General features: G+C 38.0%; 2 protein-coding genes and 1 long non-coding RNA gene across 3 annotated transcripts in view; 1 reads left to right on the top strand and 2 right to left on the bottom strand.

The window, feature by feature from the left end:
• Positions 1 to 9,944, top strand: part of LOC107581956 (E3 ubiquitin-protein ligase Siah2) — a 44,310-nt gene extending 34,366 nt beyond the window's left edge. Inside the window, exon 2 of the mRNA XM_016267652.1 lies at positions 8,086 to 9,944. Within this exon, the coding sequence (XP_016123138.1) occupies positions 8,086 to 8,637 (552 nt within the window). The 3' untranslated portion in view covers positions 8,638 to 9,944. The remainder of the gene's footprint in view (positions 1 to 8,085) is intronic.
• On the bottom strand, positions 9,281 to 10,762 carry LOC107581959 (uncharacterized). Its single transcript, XR_001608884.1, has 2 exons — positions 10,607 to 10,762; positions 9,281 to 10,519 (listed from the first exon to the last, which is right to left on the bottom strand). It is a non-coding gene; the product is annotated as an uncharacterized lncRNA (long non-coding RNA).
• Positions 10,763 to 14,082: 3,320 nt separating this feature from the next.
• Positions 14,083 to 16,519, bottom strand: part of LOC107581955 (RNA-binding motif protein, X-linked 2-like) — a 6,098-nt gene continuing 3,661 nt past the window's right edge. The window contains exons 5-6 of the mRNA XM_016267650.1: positions 15,267 to 15,453; positions 14,083 to 15,156 (exon numbers count right to left, since the gene is read on the bottom strand). Coding sequence (XP_016123136.1) covers positions 14,663 to 15,156; positions 15,267 to 15,453 — 681 coding nt within the window. The 3' untranslated portion in view covers positions 14,083 to 14,662. The remainder of the gene's footprint in view (positions 15,157 to 15,266; positions 15,454 to 16,519) is intronic.

The following is a 16,519-nucleotide window of genomic DNA, read 5'->3' as shown; positions in this document are numbered from 1 at the left end:
AAAAAAGCTGTCCCATTGATGGCATGCAAATGTTTGTGTTGGTCTGAACTCTGAACAGACGCATTAGCAGCCGTTCATTCAAATTAAAATGTTTATCGTGCTGAATTTTCACAAGTAATATTTGTCTTATCTAGCCATTTATTTTCATCCGATGTGACTTAGAGATTTCCAACCTGGTAAACCTGGACAAAGGCAGACTTCCTGGATAGTGAAAGTTATTCGTTTCACTTGGGGCCATCACTAAAATTCACTGGGCACACAACAAAAGTTTTAATTGTGTGGCCACTATTAAAATTTGGAACAAAACAAAATGAAACGCTCTTTATTATTTGTGTCACATTAGCTCTCTCAGCCAATCTCTCAGCCAAGTATATCAAACTAAATGCCGTTATAAAATAACAGATTTTTTTGAAGTTTGAAGGTGAACCATTGTAAAAAGGGTCATTTTAAATATGTTAGTGCTAAATGATCTGGTAAAATATGAGTTAATATTTCTGGTTTGTTTCGGATGGAATTTCGGGGATACAAAAGACAAAAAGGTTAGGAAACACTGACTTATGCTGGATAGCTACACTAAAACAATGATATGTTAAGCAATTAATGGGGAAACTCCCTGTTTAGCGACCCCCCCATCCTGGTTTTGACATTTATGTTGACGTTTGTCTTAAGCATCCATTAGGCTGCCAACACCCCAGCCGACATCACACACTGATATACTGTGGTGAAGTTCCAATTGGACACTCGTGGCATCTGCCAGGGAGATTTTCCCTCTCCTGTGTCTGGAGAGAACGCTGGGAAATGTTGTGAAATCTTGAGTTGCGTCAGCATGACATGTTTCTTTATTGTACAGATGAATTAGCACACTGATGCTTAGAGACGGCAGCAGACTCGTCTCAACCTGCCGGCCTTGTTCAGTCAGAGCACTGCCAGCTACAGCCACAAACACACAAAACACACACACATTCTCACCCGCACTGTCATGTACATGTACACGACTTTCCTAACGCCTGCTCGAATGTGTGATTTACTACGTAGACTATGAAAACAAGGTCATCAGAGCGCATGAGTTTCCACTCCGAGTAAAATTATAATACCAAGTTCATTTAATAGAATTTAATATTTATTTGACTAATTAAATTCAGGAATAACTGTTAGCAAGAAGATTAAAAAATATATATATATATATTTTTTTTTTAATGTTGATTTGAAGAGTCAGTTTTTGAATTAGTATGTGTCTGTGTGTGTAAGTGAGTTTGTGTTTGAGTGAGTGTATCTGTTTTGCATTCTTGATGTTTTAGAGTGTAACCCCTTCCTTGCGGTCTACTTTTTTACTGCATTATAGTTATTATTATTGCTTTTATTTTTCATATTTACTGTGTTACAGTCACACCAGTTGTGGATTTGGATATATATTTAGACATTCTCAAAGACAACGTTTTGTAAAGGTTTAGAATTTTTTTTTTTTTTAAATGTTGATTTGAAGAGTCAGTTTTTGAATTAGTATTACTACAGTCAAACCTGATCACAGAGAAAGCATTTTGTTACACAAAACATTAGGTGCATTCTTGATGTTTTAGAGTGTAACCCCTTCCTTGCGGTCTACTTTTTTACTGCATTATAGTTATTATTATTGCTTTTATTTTTCATATTTACTGTGTTACAGTCACACCAGTTGTGGATTTGGATATATATTTAGACATTCTCAAAGACAACGTTTTGTAAAGGTTTAGAATTTTTTTTTTTTTTAAATGTTGATTTGAAGAGTCAGTTTTTGAATTAGTATTACTACAGTCAAACCTGATCACAGAGAAAGCATTTTGTTACACAAAACATTAAAATTCTATAAAAATGTAACAAAAATGAACATAAATGTTTTTTCAGAGCTTAATCCTTCTGGGTCTGATTTGATTTCAACTTCTTATTTCAGTTTTCTGACTCGTTTTGGCTATATGGTTATAGCCATACCAATTCATTTGAGTGTGTATACAACCCTCAACGGACACCTTGGCAATTGAATCGCCATTGGCTAGATTTTTTATTTTTTTTACTCGCCAGACTGAAATACTATACTATATATGTATATATAAAAAGTTATGCCATTTTACAAACATATATAATGTTTGTAAAATGGTACAGCTTTTTAAATATCTGAAAGTACACTCTTAATATCAGTCAGTCAAGCATTATATTATGATAATCAAGTGTTATTTAATAATAGAAGTTTAGTAATTAGAATTTATACTTGGTAACCATGAACTTAGGACTGGTGCTGGTGCTTTTTTTTGGTCATTCAGTGTTCCTGTAAAAAAAAAACAAAAGAGTGTTCTGTGAGTGAAAATATATCTGTGCTAATCATATACTCAGCCTCCAACTCACACACTGGCGAGTAAAATCTGAGAATTTATTAGCCATTGGCTAATATTAGACATCATTTAGTCGCCCAGAGTGAAGATTTAGTCGCATATGTGAGTGATTTACTCGCAATATAGAGGGTTGGTATAATTGTGTATGTTTGTGTTTGTGAGTGTGTGTGTAAGTGAGTTTGAGTGAGTGTATCTGTTTTGCACTTTGATGTTTTAGAGTGTAACCCCTTCCTTGCTGTCTACATTTTTACTGCATTATAGTTGAATTATTGCTTTTATTTTTCATATTTGCTGTGTTAGTCACACCAGTTCATAGGTGTGTGAGTGGATGTGTTGGTTTTGCACTCTTGAAGTTTTAGTTTCACCCTGTCATTGCTGTGTACTTTTTTTCTGCGTTGTCAGATTTGTAGATTGTACACTCAAAAGTTCTCAGAATTTGTGTTTTTGGCGATTTCCCATTCATTTCCTATGGTCGGTCATTTTTGACCGAAGACGACAAGTGTGACTTATTTTTTTACGGCCACTTAACCTGCTCGAATCATGCCCTCAATTTTTTCCAAATGCCATAAAAGTCACCAAGTTTCGTACCATTCAGATGAAGCTGTGATTTTAAATTCAAAACAGAACATTTTTTGGTCAAAAGTGATCGAAAAGCACCAGCGGGTTAACGTTGTCCAAATGAAGTCATTAGCAATGCACATTACTAATCAAATTAAGTTTTGATATATTTATGGTAGGAAATTTACAAAATATCTTCATGGAACATGATCTTTACTTAATACCCTAATGATTTTTGGCATAAAAGAAAAATCGATACTTTTGACCCATTCAATGTATTGTTGACTATTGCTACAAATAGTGAGCGACTTAAGACTGGTTTTGTGGTCCAGGGTCACCTATATTATGGGACTTGTTCATTAGCTGTTTAATGCAGGAACATACTAGATTTTTTCCCCTTCACTCATTTTACTTGTTTCCATACATGTCAACTGGCAGTAAAGCATGCATTTACTGGTAAAGGTGGGGGAAAAAATTAAATGTAGGCCTAATACAATTTCTGGAAAGTCTGAACATTACGGGAATAGGGAATGAAGTTGTGCCACCTATGGGGAATATTGTTGCGGTGCTTACAGGAATATAATCATGCTTTTAAGAATGCTCTCATAATAGTATAATGGTAATAGAATGCAGAGTTTTAAGAAAAAAATCCATAAAAGATTAAAGTTAAGACAATAAAGTCACAAAGAAACTAGCCTCAAAGTAGACATTATAAAACAATTAGTAAAAGGCTTAATTAGTAAAAGGATATGGTTTGACTTTATTTTTGTAAAAGGGATATTTTGAAATGATTCCCAAACATTGACTTTTTATTCTCAAAATTGTAATTTTGTTATTTTTATTTTAATGTTGCACTAAAATGTTGTCCTACTGTACAGAAGTCTCAGATGCTATCTCAATGTCAATTATACTATGTATATACAAACACATTACACTAATTTCTGCGTTAAAAACATTAAATGTAATTGAAGAACTGAGCGAGAGCGAGATGATGGCACGCAAGGATTCCCCTCCCCCCTCTAACCTAATTACGCTGGCCTTCACTGGGCTGATTTCAGCTGTGAAACTTTTAACTAAATTGCTATTGATTCCAGAGTGAGAAAGCGAGTGTCTAGCCTTCCATTGCAGTGGTTGCAGTGGGTGCGACGGCTTGCCACTGATCAGGAGAAATCAGATTTCTCTATGCCTGATGCACGGACCTTTCGTAAGGCCCCCAGAGTTGATTCTAATTATGACCCGAGCCCAGCCTCTTCCCAGCAGTGATGAGGTCATGTGCAGACATGGTGTCTTATAAGAGGGGACCAAGATGCTGGTGGCCTCACTTGGTCTCAAGAGCGCTTTCTCTTGCCATTTCATATGCACTCACCCTGCCCTTGAGGGAGAAGGGAAAAGAGATGGTAATGATGCCATCTCGTCTGTCCTGGATTCCGTCTCTGGGGATCTGAGTGCGGAGACGCCATCCTTTTCAACTGACACATTGGTGATGGCAACTCAAGGTCCTCCTGCTTGTTAATGGAGAAGAGATAAGCCTGCCTCTCATTCATTGCTAGGTGTATGGGAAACATCAATAGTTTCTTGAAATGAGGCTACCCAGCACTTCCCAACTGTCAACATTGTTGGCAGAGGCATCAGTCATTTGGTAAAAGCAAAAGTACCCTTGAACTGAACGGTACTTGTAATTTACAATAAACAATGTGTTTATCTGGCAGTTTGTTGTAAAGTTAAGCATATTGCTTGCATACTTTCAGTAAATTTTATTAAGTCTGTTTGGCCTTAAAGGTGGGGTAAGTGATTTCTGGTAGCCAATGTTGATATTTCAAATCACCAAAACAAACACGTCCCTACCCTAAAAGGGTCTCGCCCCTAATTTGATAGCTCCGCCCCACACATACGTACGCAACCCAGACAACGATTAGTTCTGTGAAACAAAGCAAAACCAATGTTACACCGTGTCTACACCGGACGCGAGCGGCGCGGAGCGACACAAAAAACTATTACTCATTATAATCAGTGATACTGTCTACACTGGATGCGGCGCGACAAAATACTATAGAACTCATTATAATCAGTGATACTGTCTACACTGGATGCAACGCTGCGCGGCGTGGCAAAATACTATATAACTCATTATAATCAGTGATACTGTCTACACTGGTTGCGATGCTGCGCGGCAAAATACTATATAACTCATTATAATCAGTGGTACTGTCTACACTGGATGTGGCGCGGCGTGACACGACAAATCCCCGACAGAAAACTGCTGCTGCGTTCTGATTTTCAACGGTCGATTTGTCACGTCCGGTGTAGACACTGTGTTCACCTATTGATAAGAAACAAAGCAACCTCTGTGTCCGATCGCAGGCCTTCCTGCTCCTTGAGTTCTCTCCAGCACTGGAAAGCTGATCCGATATTTACACAGGTCCTACTTCCTGCCTTATCGTAAGCCGCTTTTTCCTCTTTTTTAAAAATTTTTTTATCAGCCATCTCTATTTTTCTGCCGCTCGGCTCGGCTAATGTCTGTCCTGTGCACTGAGCGCTCTCTCCTCCGCATCATGAGTAGACACGCCCCTTACTGCTGATTGGCTACAAGTTTGTTTTGGTACTCGGCCCGACTCAGTTATCTAAAGCATCTTTGAAAAAATACATATAGCCCACCTTTAAGATGCAAAAATGTCAATAAAATGTATTGTAGCAAACTACTTTTAAGGACTCTTTTTTTTTTTTCTTTCTCAAGGTCTAGGATTCTTTTATTGTGCATTGAGAAATATCCAGGCCCAGATGCCGTTTAGAAAAAAAATAAGCTCTTTGCTTCTAATAAGTTTTGAAAATTTAAGCATTTTAGCTTAGGGTAAGACAAAACTACCAAAGAACATCTGAAGACTGTGACTCTTAAGTGCCCATTTCGTGTTCTGGTTTATTTCCAATTCAACACACAAAAAAAACAAATTAATAAACTGTCAAAATTCATTGTCATTCATCAAAATGAGCATATCCAATGACTTCCCCTCTTGGCTAAAGTGGTGAGATATAATTTGTAACTTAAATGCACAAATGTGTAAATAATTCAGTAGCTAAGCTCCCAGCCCAGGGTCTATGTGTCTCCACAGGGCTAGCTTGGCACAGAATCAAGGATGTACTAGAAAGAGAGCACTTCACTTATTATTTCATCAGGTCTCTGGAGCAATGTATGCTGGTGATAGATTTAAAGTTTTAATTAAAGCTAATTCAATTTGTTGCCAGTGGCAGATGTATTTGTATGTTGGTCCTCTGCTCATTTTATCGGAATTTATTTTTTTTTTTTTTATTGTGGGCATATTGGTACAGTCATTGACTCAATGTTCCGATGCACTGTTGAAATGCACAGTTAATTTGTTCACTCTAGGGTCTAATCCAATGCAAGGTAAGTGATATACAGGGTTCACTGCTGGAATCAGGTATAGTAATGACTAAATACACACATGCGCATAAAATCACACACTTTAACAGTGTACCCTAAACAGACACTTGATACTATTCCTTCCTACTACACCAATACCCTCAGCTCCAACAGACTCTAGACAGAGGCTTTATCTCCACCGTACTGACTTAGGATTACTGCTCAAAATCTTGTCATTCTCTCGTTAAAAAGGTGAATAAGAGGATAACTGTCTGAATGGAGGGAAGAGATGGGACGCATAAACCTTCCACACCTCCAGAAGTCAGATTGTTTGATTCGTAAAAGAAAGGCTGGGAAATGAGGAAGGATTAGCGTAATGAATTTGAGGGTATTTGGACATAGGCCATGTTCTAATAAAAGACAGTTTGGAAAACCCAGTGTAACGTGAAGGAGATATAACGATTCTTTCTCCCCAGCTGCCTCTTAACAGCTTTTGACAATAAATGTCAGTGTTTTAAGGCAGTTACGGCCTCTAGGGTCTTCTGGACCACTGGATAACGGCTGCCACTCATTGATTTTTGCTAGGCAGCCAGTGACTTACCACTCAGATTAATAATTAATTTGGCAGATATTGAGGGGAGGGGGGAGGGGGGGTTGGTTGAATGCCCACACCTCCAGTTTGCTCTAACCTGATAGAAACGGATTGTCCTATGGTGTAATGATTTACTCTAATTAATGAAGTTTACATAGATTTTCTGGAAACTTCATAAGAAAGAATCAGATAATGCTTTATAAAATCACTTTAAATGGGGAAAAAAAATCTAATTCATTTTCTTAGCTTGTGTGCTTGAAAAAAGTATTTTTATTTGGTCTTAACATCATTGAGCTTGCATTTGGTCAGAAAACCAGTAGGTTCGCTCCTTTTCCCCAGCCCATTCATGCAAGGATTTTCTTTCTTTGTTGCTTTGCCTATGGTCTTGAATTCTAAACCTTTACCTATAATTTGAGCTGAATACCTTGTTTTTAATGCAGCTCTGCTAAGCTGATGAAATTCCCTGGGAAGGGCATTCATCAGGATATTGTGGGATTTCACCTTTTGTTGTTGTAAGTCCAATCCTGTAGGCCAGTCAGAGAGATAAATGTTGGTTTTACAGTGAGCAAAGAAAGTCATGCAGTGTGCACATTTCCAGCAAAGTGAGCAGATTGGGGTAACATTCATATTTGACCTTCATTTAAATTCCCTTCCTGAGATAATCAAAGAGAGAGCCTTGCTGTGCTATTCATCTTGAAGCAACACGATCCGCCCCACTTCTTTTCCCAAACTGCATGGACACGTGCATAAGAAATGAGAGGGTTGTCACAGCTTGACACATGATTAGCAGCAACGTCACTTCTATGGCAAGTACACACACGAACAGACGTAAATTACTCTATGCAATTTATGGATTCGCTTCAAATGATACTGACATATCTAGACACATGGCCTAGTTCCCTCTTTGCTTTACCTATATATAATTCCCTGTCTCCCGTGTCCTTGACCTGCCCTCCTGAAATCCCCTTATCCTAGTTTTCCCTTTATTCTCTCACCATTTGTCAGCCTCCCACTCACCTTTCCTGCTACTCTGTCTTTGTCCTTCATCATCAGTTACTCTTTCAGTGTTTTCCCATTACTTACCCAAGCGCTCTTGATCTGAACTCTCTTCACTCTCTTTCAGTCAGTCATTAAGTATCTCTTCAAATGTTTTTTGTACCGGTGCTCATGCAAGTCTCATTTCTGTTTTCCCGCAGTATGTCTCAGCTGGATGTCTGCTGTCCCTTCATCACAGTGAGAAGCCGGAGCACGAAGAAGTGTGTGAGTTCCGCCCCTACACCTGCCCATGCCCGGGGGCTTCCTGTAAATGGCAGGGCTCCCTGGAGGCCGTCATGCCACATCTCATGCATGCCCACAAATCCATTACCACCTTACAGGGCGAGGACATTGTCTTTCTGGCCACGGATATTAATCTACCGGGGGCTGTGGACTGGGTCATGATGCAGTCATGTTTTGGTCACCACTTCATGCTGGTTCTAGAGAAGCAGGAGAAATACGAGGGACACCAGCAGTTCTTTGCCATCGTGCTGCTCATTGGCACGCGAAAGCAAGCGGAGAACTTTGCCTACCGCCTCGAGTTGAACGGCAACCGTAGGCGGCTCACGTGGGAGGCCACGCCGCGCTCGATCCATGATGGCGTAGCAGCAGCCATCATGAACAGTGACTGTCTTGTGTTTGATACCTCTATTGCCCACCTGTTTGCAGACAATGGCAACCTGGGTATCAACGTGACCATCTCCATGTGCTGAGGTGGCAGCGTAAGGCTTTATCCAGTGACCCAAACCTTGGACAACCTCTGCTCCCTATCAGACTGCAGGATCTGAAGGCAATGGTTGGGAGATGTATACATTTGTGTATATTTCGGTTCAAGAGTCATCCGCTAAAACAGCGCACACTTTCCAGATTCACAAGTAGGTTAGTTTGCTAGGTTAGGATGACAAGAGTCCTTCTCGAGATGAAGCGGGGATTTGCAGGTGTTAGCAACCCGTTGAAGGCATTGGTGCAATTGAGAATTTCTTTTGCACACCGCAACTTTCTGATTACGCCTTCAGTAGAAGTTCAGGTGTGGATAAATACCATCACAGAATCAAAATGCTAACTTGGGAAGAGTCTAGGCATGAAGGTGTAACATTTGCCTCAGAAGCTTCTAAAACCTATGTTGTACAAAACTGCACTACTTTTAGTCTATGGATATTGCGTGAAACCATGGAAATTGTACATGGCAATGTAAATGGTAATCCTCTGAATTTCATGGTTGTATATTGGCTTGATAAAACAATGCCCATGGTGGAAATGCAGTGTGCATGGTGGAAATAAAATTCACTTGCAAAAATGAGTATATAGCCACCATGTTTTTAAGGCAAGAATCTGACCTCTTCACTATGTTTTTTCTTTTAATCTGTCGTCAATGTTGCAAGACGTAATGAGGACAATACTTTGTTTATTTTATGGTCCTTATCCAGAGTAGAGAACTGGTTTGTGATCAACACAAATATAAGCTCAATAAAATGACAGAACTACAGCCAACCATTTCAAATTTTGTTACCCATGATCTAATGCCACGATTTTTTTTTAAAGGGATAGTTGGCCTATAAATGATAAATCTGTTATTTAATTGCCCTTATTTGCGGAGCACCAAAGGAGAAGTTAAGTAGAATATCTCCGCTGTTCTCTAGCAGAGGACAAAAAGCACCATATAGACCATACAACCTGTGCTCTATATTTCAAGTCTTCTGAAGCCATATGATAGCTTTGTTAAGAGGCAGACTGAAATGTAAGGCTTTTTACTGAAAATATCTAATTGTATGAAAAAGAGCAGCTCACACATTTTGCTAGATGACTTCTATACAGGTTTCAATAACACAAGGTGAGGAAATGACAATTTCCATTTGTTAATGAACTATTTATTTTATATAGGTGTTCCACCTTTGCGTTTTAGCGTACTTTGTCTTGTCAACAGTGACTGTATGTAAAAGATTTAGCCTGTGCACAAACAACAACTGTTATTTTCTCGTTGATAAAGTGTCCGCATTTAATTGGTTTTGTTGTCTTTGTACTTTTTCTTACTTTATATTTAAGGTATCTTTAAGAAAAGCTTTTGTAAAAATATAAACAACTTTAGTTTTGTTGGTATTTGTTGTTACTGTTACGTCTCTTACAAAATGATCGTTTAGTCTAGCTTTGTTTACTCTAGTTCTTTCAAACCCAGTAAGATCTGAGCAATTTCTCACTCTCCTCTTTGATCAATGAACCCACACAATGCCTTACTAGTATACAAACTCAGTATTTTAGAGTCTACCGCCTTCTAGGACTCCGTGTCAAGTTCAGGTCACTATCCTCCAAACCTCCAGTGTCTTGAAAGACTTAAATTTTACAAAGTGGCATTTTGAGTGGGAAGGACATGGCACGTCATTCTACTTTGCCCCCAAAACCTGCTGCAGTAACCGTTTCACTTACACTGATCAAGTACAGAACCCAGCCTCTCTTCAAATACCTCTGATGACTTTGGAGATGTCTGTGCGAGAAGAGCATTGATATCCCTGAATGTGGGTGGTTCTGTGAAGAGATCTCAAGTTTGATGCACAACTGACGCTCTCAGCTCTTCTTCATATGTCTGCTGTTTTACTCCTTCTGAAAAATAATTTAAAAATGTAAATTAAATGTTTTATAAATCTGTTGTGGAGCAAATGTATTGATTTTGATATTGATTTTTTTTACATTTAGAGACCCATAGGACAAGATGAAAGTGTGCTCATGTGGTCAATGTCTCCGCTCCTCAAACACATGGACAGTCTCTCGTCCCCGATGCTTGTTCTCTCTACATGCAGTTGTCACGGCAACTAAATATGCAAATGAGAAATCTAGCTCATTCATTCCTAGAAGAAAATTCTTGTATATATATTTTTTAAAATGTTCTTGATTAGTCTGAAATCACTTTTTCACACCTTTTTTGTAGATTACTTCAAAATTAGTGAATCTGTCATGGTATATACAGGTCTTGGATCATTCCTCTAAAGATCTATAAGAAATTATGCAGTTGAACCAAATGGATGGTGACTGTACAACCTCTATAATTTTAAGTCCTGCATAAAAATATCAAATGCATGTTGAACAGGACAAAGTACCTGCATGTAGATCACAAGCCCTGAAGGAAGCTCCAAGCTTCCAGGTCTATGGGGCATGACTCCTACGGCATTGGGATGACAATGCAAAGCTTGTGCAATAAAGAATAACAATTTAGTCACAGAAAACAGAACCATGTTCAGTTCGCACATTTAGCCTAATCCGTTTCTATTTTCAAATAAAACACTGATATATTCTGATGTCTTAATTCTGATATGACCATCCACTTCTTGTAGCTTGTTGCAGATTGTTGTAGCTCCAAGACAGAGACAAGACATATACCATGTCAAAAGAGACCACCAGGCATCTGTCTCTCTCCCACGGCATTTTAGACTCCCATACACAGAAGTGAACACAAAACTGAATAAATACATTTTAATGAAGTGAGCAGGTTGTTTCCTGAGCTGTGTGCCATTCCTTGCAATCAAGCCATCACGATCAATATTGAGCACCACATCCTAATGAACTTGCGAATAAACAAGTCTCTGTCAAGGAGTAGAATACTTAACATTCACGGCAATGAAATGATGAGATGTTTCCTGTGCCAACCCAGTGATACAAATATTAGCATGTGCGAGTTTACAGGTCCATCAATATGAAAAACCCTAACCATAGTTATTTCAAATGCACGATTTGAATAAAAGGTATTTTAAATAAATAAAGGTTAAAGTCACAATGAAACACAAGTACTGACATCTTTTCTTCGGTACCGTGATGTACATCTGAGTGAAACAGATTATCAAAAAAGAAAAAAATGTAGGGTGGAAACTTGGTTCAGTCCATTGACTGTTGAATAAATTTAGGCAAATCTGCTGAATGTGAGCTTGTTGAGCATTCAAGCCCTCCAGGGAAGTTCATATTTACAAGTTGGGAAGTCGTAATTATGATGCTGGGTGCATTCAAAATTGATTTGGTTTAAGTAAGATGGCAATGTAACGTTCCTACAAAATGGAAAGTTAAGCAAGATTCTCCACTTCAAAACTAAGAATAAAGAATGTGCATCTGTGTTTTTGCTTTTTAATGTTCTTATTAAATTCAAGAAGGTTCTGTAAATTGTTATATACTCGATCATGATTGTACAATAATATCGTATTTTTTGTACATGCTTCGCACCATGTCAGGTTCTAAGCAGGCGTACAAACTTTTCCTTGTGGCAGAGTCGTAGTACTACAGGTATTTGGAAATCTTAGAAAATCACAGGGTAGGGGAGTTTGATCAGGGTTGGAGCTAAATTCTGCAGTGCACTGGCCCTCCAAGGCAAGATTTGATGAACCCTGATTTAGATGTTGAGTGGTGCTGTTTTATATGCAGTTGCTATTTATAGATTTCACATCTGGAAGAGAGGCGTGCACATGTTTTTTGTGCGTACGTTGGAATCACACGTACGCACATTTGAGAATTGAGATTTGATCAAAAGTAGGACCGTTTCTATGGAACATTTTATAAATGAGGCTCCTGAATTTCCCACTCGTAATTATGACTTTGTGGTGGAATTCATGTGCGTTCAACTCATAAATACAATATTTCAGAAAAGATTTTATTGCACCTTTGCAGTCAATTGTAAGAAAAGTGTAGTTAAATAAATTGTTCACAAAAAGAACATGCATTTAGAAAATAGATGAATTTATTACATGCATGACATCTTGTAAACAAAACCTGGAACATACACTCTAAAAAATGCTGGGTTGTTTCAACCCAATGTTGGCTCAAATATGGACTAACCCAACTGTTGGGTTAAAAAGCTCATTTAAAAATTTAACCCAACAGTTGGGTTAGTCCATATTTGACCCAACATTGGGTTGAAACAACCCAGCATTTTTTAGAGTGTATACTATCCATCTCACAGAAATCACAACCATTTCAATAGTCAGTACTGCAATATATTAGTCTTGCTTTCTCACCCAATTCTACTTTTAATTTCTGTTTTTAGAGGCTATAGTAATATAATTTGCAGTATTGAATGGTGTTGCTGCAGAAAGCTAATATTTTGTTTTCGACCTGTTCCTTTAACTATTATTTAACATTCTCATGGTAAATATTCACGATTTAGTTTGGAAAATACTGACTGTGGCTAAAATGTCAATAAGATTGCTTACAACTACAGAAGACGGCTACATCCAAAGACCTGATGACCTGTTTGTATATTTAGATGGAGTTCCATTAAGAACTAGTGTGAACATCTTTTTATCTCTGTTTTTTGATTGCTTATTGAAAATGGGGTTGGTGATCGATGTAGTCTAACGTGAGCATTGCAAGGAAGGACATCACACAGGGGTACAGCATACACTATTAAAGTTCAGTGCAAACAGATATTTGACCTTTAACTTGAACGTTTAGTGTCTGTGAAGAGTCACATCTGCAGTACTCCTGATTGGCCAATTATGAATACTTCGTATTCGACCGCTCATGAATTGAACAGATCATAGTAACTCGTGGTTATAACAGATTGACTTAAGGGTGATTAGCTTAATTTACTGTATTAAAAGCTGTGCTAACTGTGTAATGTTTTGCTATGAAAAGAAATTGGGCATGAAAGGAAGTGTGTGATTTTATTTTTTATCAGGCTAGATAAATTTACAGCATCAGCCCAGATGTCCAATAATCACACCACACATTTTAATGTTCAACTTCGTGTTTATTACTATTGAATTCTGTGTGTTTATTTACTCAGTATATCTGTGTAATTGTTTTATCTTTTCTTGCTAGGTTATTGAATATGTTGTCGTGGCCATAGCGATCATAATTATTCATTAGCGATGAATTGCTGTTTCCTGTTGAGCAGGTATAAATGGGTAATGTACACATCTGCTTGGTCTGATATTGTTTTTGTTTTTTTTAACTGAACACACTTAACTAAATGTATTTTAATAGTTTTACAACTGAATCCATAATGATTGGTGTACTTTGATTGCATCGTAATTTTGGAGTTTATTGTTGACACTGTTAAACAAGACATTTTTGGTCTTTGTACCATTTAAATTCAAATAAAATTTGTGTATTAAAAGCTGTGCTAACTGTGTAATGTTTTGCTATGAAAAGAAATTGGGCATGAAAGGAAGTGTGTGATTTTATTTTTTATCAGGCTAGATAAATTTACAGCATCAGCCCAGATGTCCAATAATCACACCACACATTTTAATGTTCAACTTCGTGTTTATTACTATTGAATTCTGTGCGTGTTTATTTACTCAGTATATCTGTGTAATTGTTTTATCTTTTCTTGCTAGGTTATTGAATATGTTGTCGTGGCCATAGCGATCATAATTATTCATTAGCGATGAAATGCTGTTTCCTGTTGAGCAGGTATAAATGGGTAATGTACACATCTGCTTGGTCTGATATTGTTTTTGTTTTTTTTAACTGAACACACTTAACTAAATGTATTTTAATAGTTTTACAACTGAATCCATAATGATTGGTGTACTTTGATTGCATCGTAATTTTGGAGTTTATTGTTGACACTGTTAAACAAGACATTTTTGGTCTTTGTACCATTTAAATTCAAATAAAATTTGAATTTATTTGTCAAATGAGTGTACTGTGTGTAACATGATGCCAGGTAGCCATTATACAGTTAATTACTGCAGACAGATATTAAAAAATTCTATACCCCCCCAAATATACTGTATAAATGACTATCTCTGCTCAATTTCACCTGTGTTCTCTTTCACGACTGTGATCTCCGTGTTTGGTAAACCCTTGGTCATTTCCTCTGTCTCGCTCCCTTCTGTCTCCATCACGTTCCCTTTCTCTCTCACGCTCTCTTTCCCCATTATTCTCTCTATCAACACCCCTTCCTTTATCTCGTTCTCTGTCTCCCTGCCGTGTGTCTTCATGTCTTTTATCCTCTCGGTTTCTGTCTGTCTTTTTGTCGTCTTCTCGATCCCTTTCCCTCTCACCTCTATACCTATCTCTGAATCTGTCCACCTCATCTGCTCTGTCTTGTGGGTTCCTGAAGTCTTGTCCCGATCTGTCCCTTCTGCTTCCTGCCGGTCCTTTCACGGCATACTTCTCGTATGTCGTGTCCTCCTTCTCCTTCTTCACTCTGACATGAGATGATGCTGACGGCTCAGTCCGTGCCTCATGTTTCTCTTTCTTTAGTGCTTTTTTCTTCTCTTTCTTCTCCTTTTTCTTCTCCTTTTTATCTGAAGTATAACAATAAATCAGTCATTTAGTCAAAAAACTAAAATACTGTTTATTAAATAATAAAAGATAAACATCTTGAAAAAAATCGTATCAAATAACCTCTTTTCACCTTTTTTTGGCTTTTTCACAGGTACAGCATGTTCTTCCTCAGACCCTGACTCAAAGGAGGAAGGCAGGGGCACTTTAGGAGCACATCCCTCTTCTCGCAAACATTTAGTGACATCGTCAATGTCTTCGTTGTCCTTGGGTGGTCGATAATTTGCTACATGGTCCACACGTATGGTTCGCCCCTTAATCTTTAAAGCAGAAAAAAAATAACAATTAAGAAACAAAAATATAAGCAACACATGAGTCAATTACATGACACTATTATTTCCCCGATATATGAGTTCCTTTCTTAATGAATAAATGAAGGAAGGAATGAATGAATGAATGAAATAAAATATAATAATTTGACCTCTTTATAACAAACTAGGGCTGGGCGATATGGGCAAAAATATTATCACAATATATTTATTTTCCATATCATACAATATTAATATTTGTCACAATATTAATTTACCGTTAATGGGGAATTAAATACTGTCCACATGTTTTAGGCCTTGAGAATAAACAAACATAACTTTGTTCACAATAATAATAATAATAAAACAATTTTAAAAAAAATTCAGGGCCCCATGAAATCGGTTTTATTTTTTCCTTAAAGGGGTCCTATGATACGATTTCAATTTTTCCTTTCTCTTTGGAGTGTTACAAGCTCTTGGTGCATAAAAAAGATCTGTAAAGTTGCAAAGACTAAAGTCTCAAATCCAAAGAGATATTCTTTATAAAAGTTAAGAGTCAGCCACACCTACCTAAAACAGCTCGTTCTAACACGCCCCCACATATCTACGTCACGATGTGGGAAGATTTGCATAAAGCCGCCCAAATGTTCACGCAAAGAAAGAAGGCGTAACTTTTATTCTCGCTGTAGTATTGTTGTTGCCGCCGCCATGTCGTGAAGACGCTGTTTGTTTCGTTGTGAAAGCGAAACTACTTTGTTTGGTCTTCCAAAAGAGGACGATATCCACTTTGTCATGCCTGGAGCTGATCCGTGCTGGTCGCTGAGGAAATACATCAACTTCGCGCTGTAGATCGCCGGATCGGCTTTCACCGTGGACGAAGCGGAGTCCAGCCCGGGGTCGTCACATGTGGTTGCCACAAGCTCACCGGACGCTCCTTCGTTGAATTCGCCAGCCGCGCCGTTCTCAAGCCTGCCGGCCGCTGCTCACTCTAGCCCACCGTGTGTTTTGTTGTGAAAGCGAAATTACATAGTTTGGTCTTCCAAAAGAGGACACGACTAGAAATCAGTGGTTAAGTTGT

Source organism: Sinocyclocheilus grahami, unplaced genomic scaffold (assembly GCF_001515645.1).
Source record: "Sinocyclocheilus grahami isolate Dianchi unplaced genomic scaffold, SAMN03320097.WGS_v1.1 scaffold39.1, whole genome shotgun sequence".
Classification (NCBI taxonomy): Eukaryota; Metazoa; Chordata; class Actinopteri; order Cypriniformes; family Cyprinidae; genus Sinocyclocheilus; species Sinocyclocheilus grahami.
Note: the sequence above shows the minus strand (reverse complement) of the source record. Positions and strands in the feature narration are given on the sequence as shown.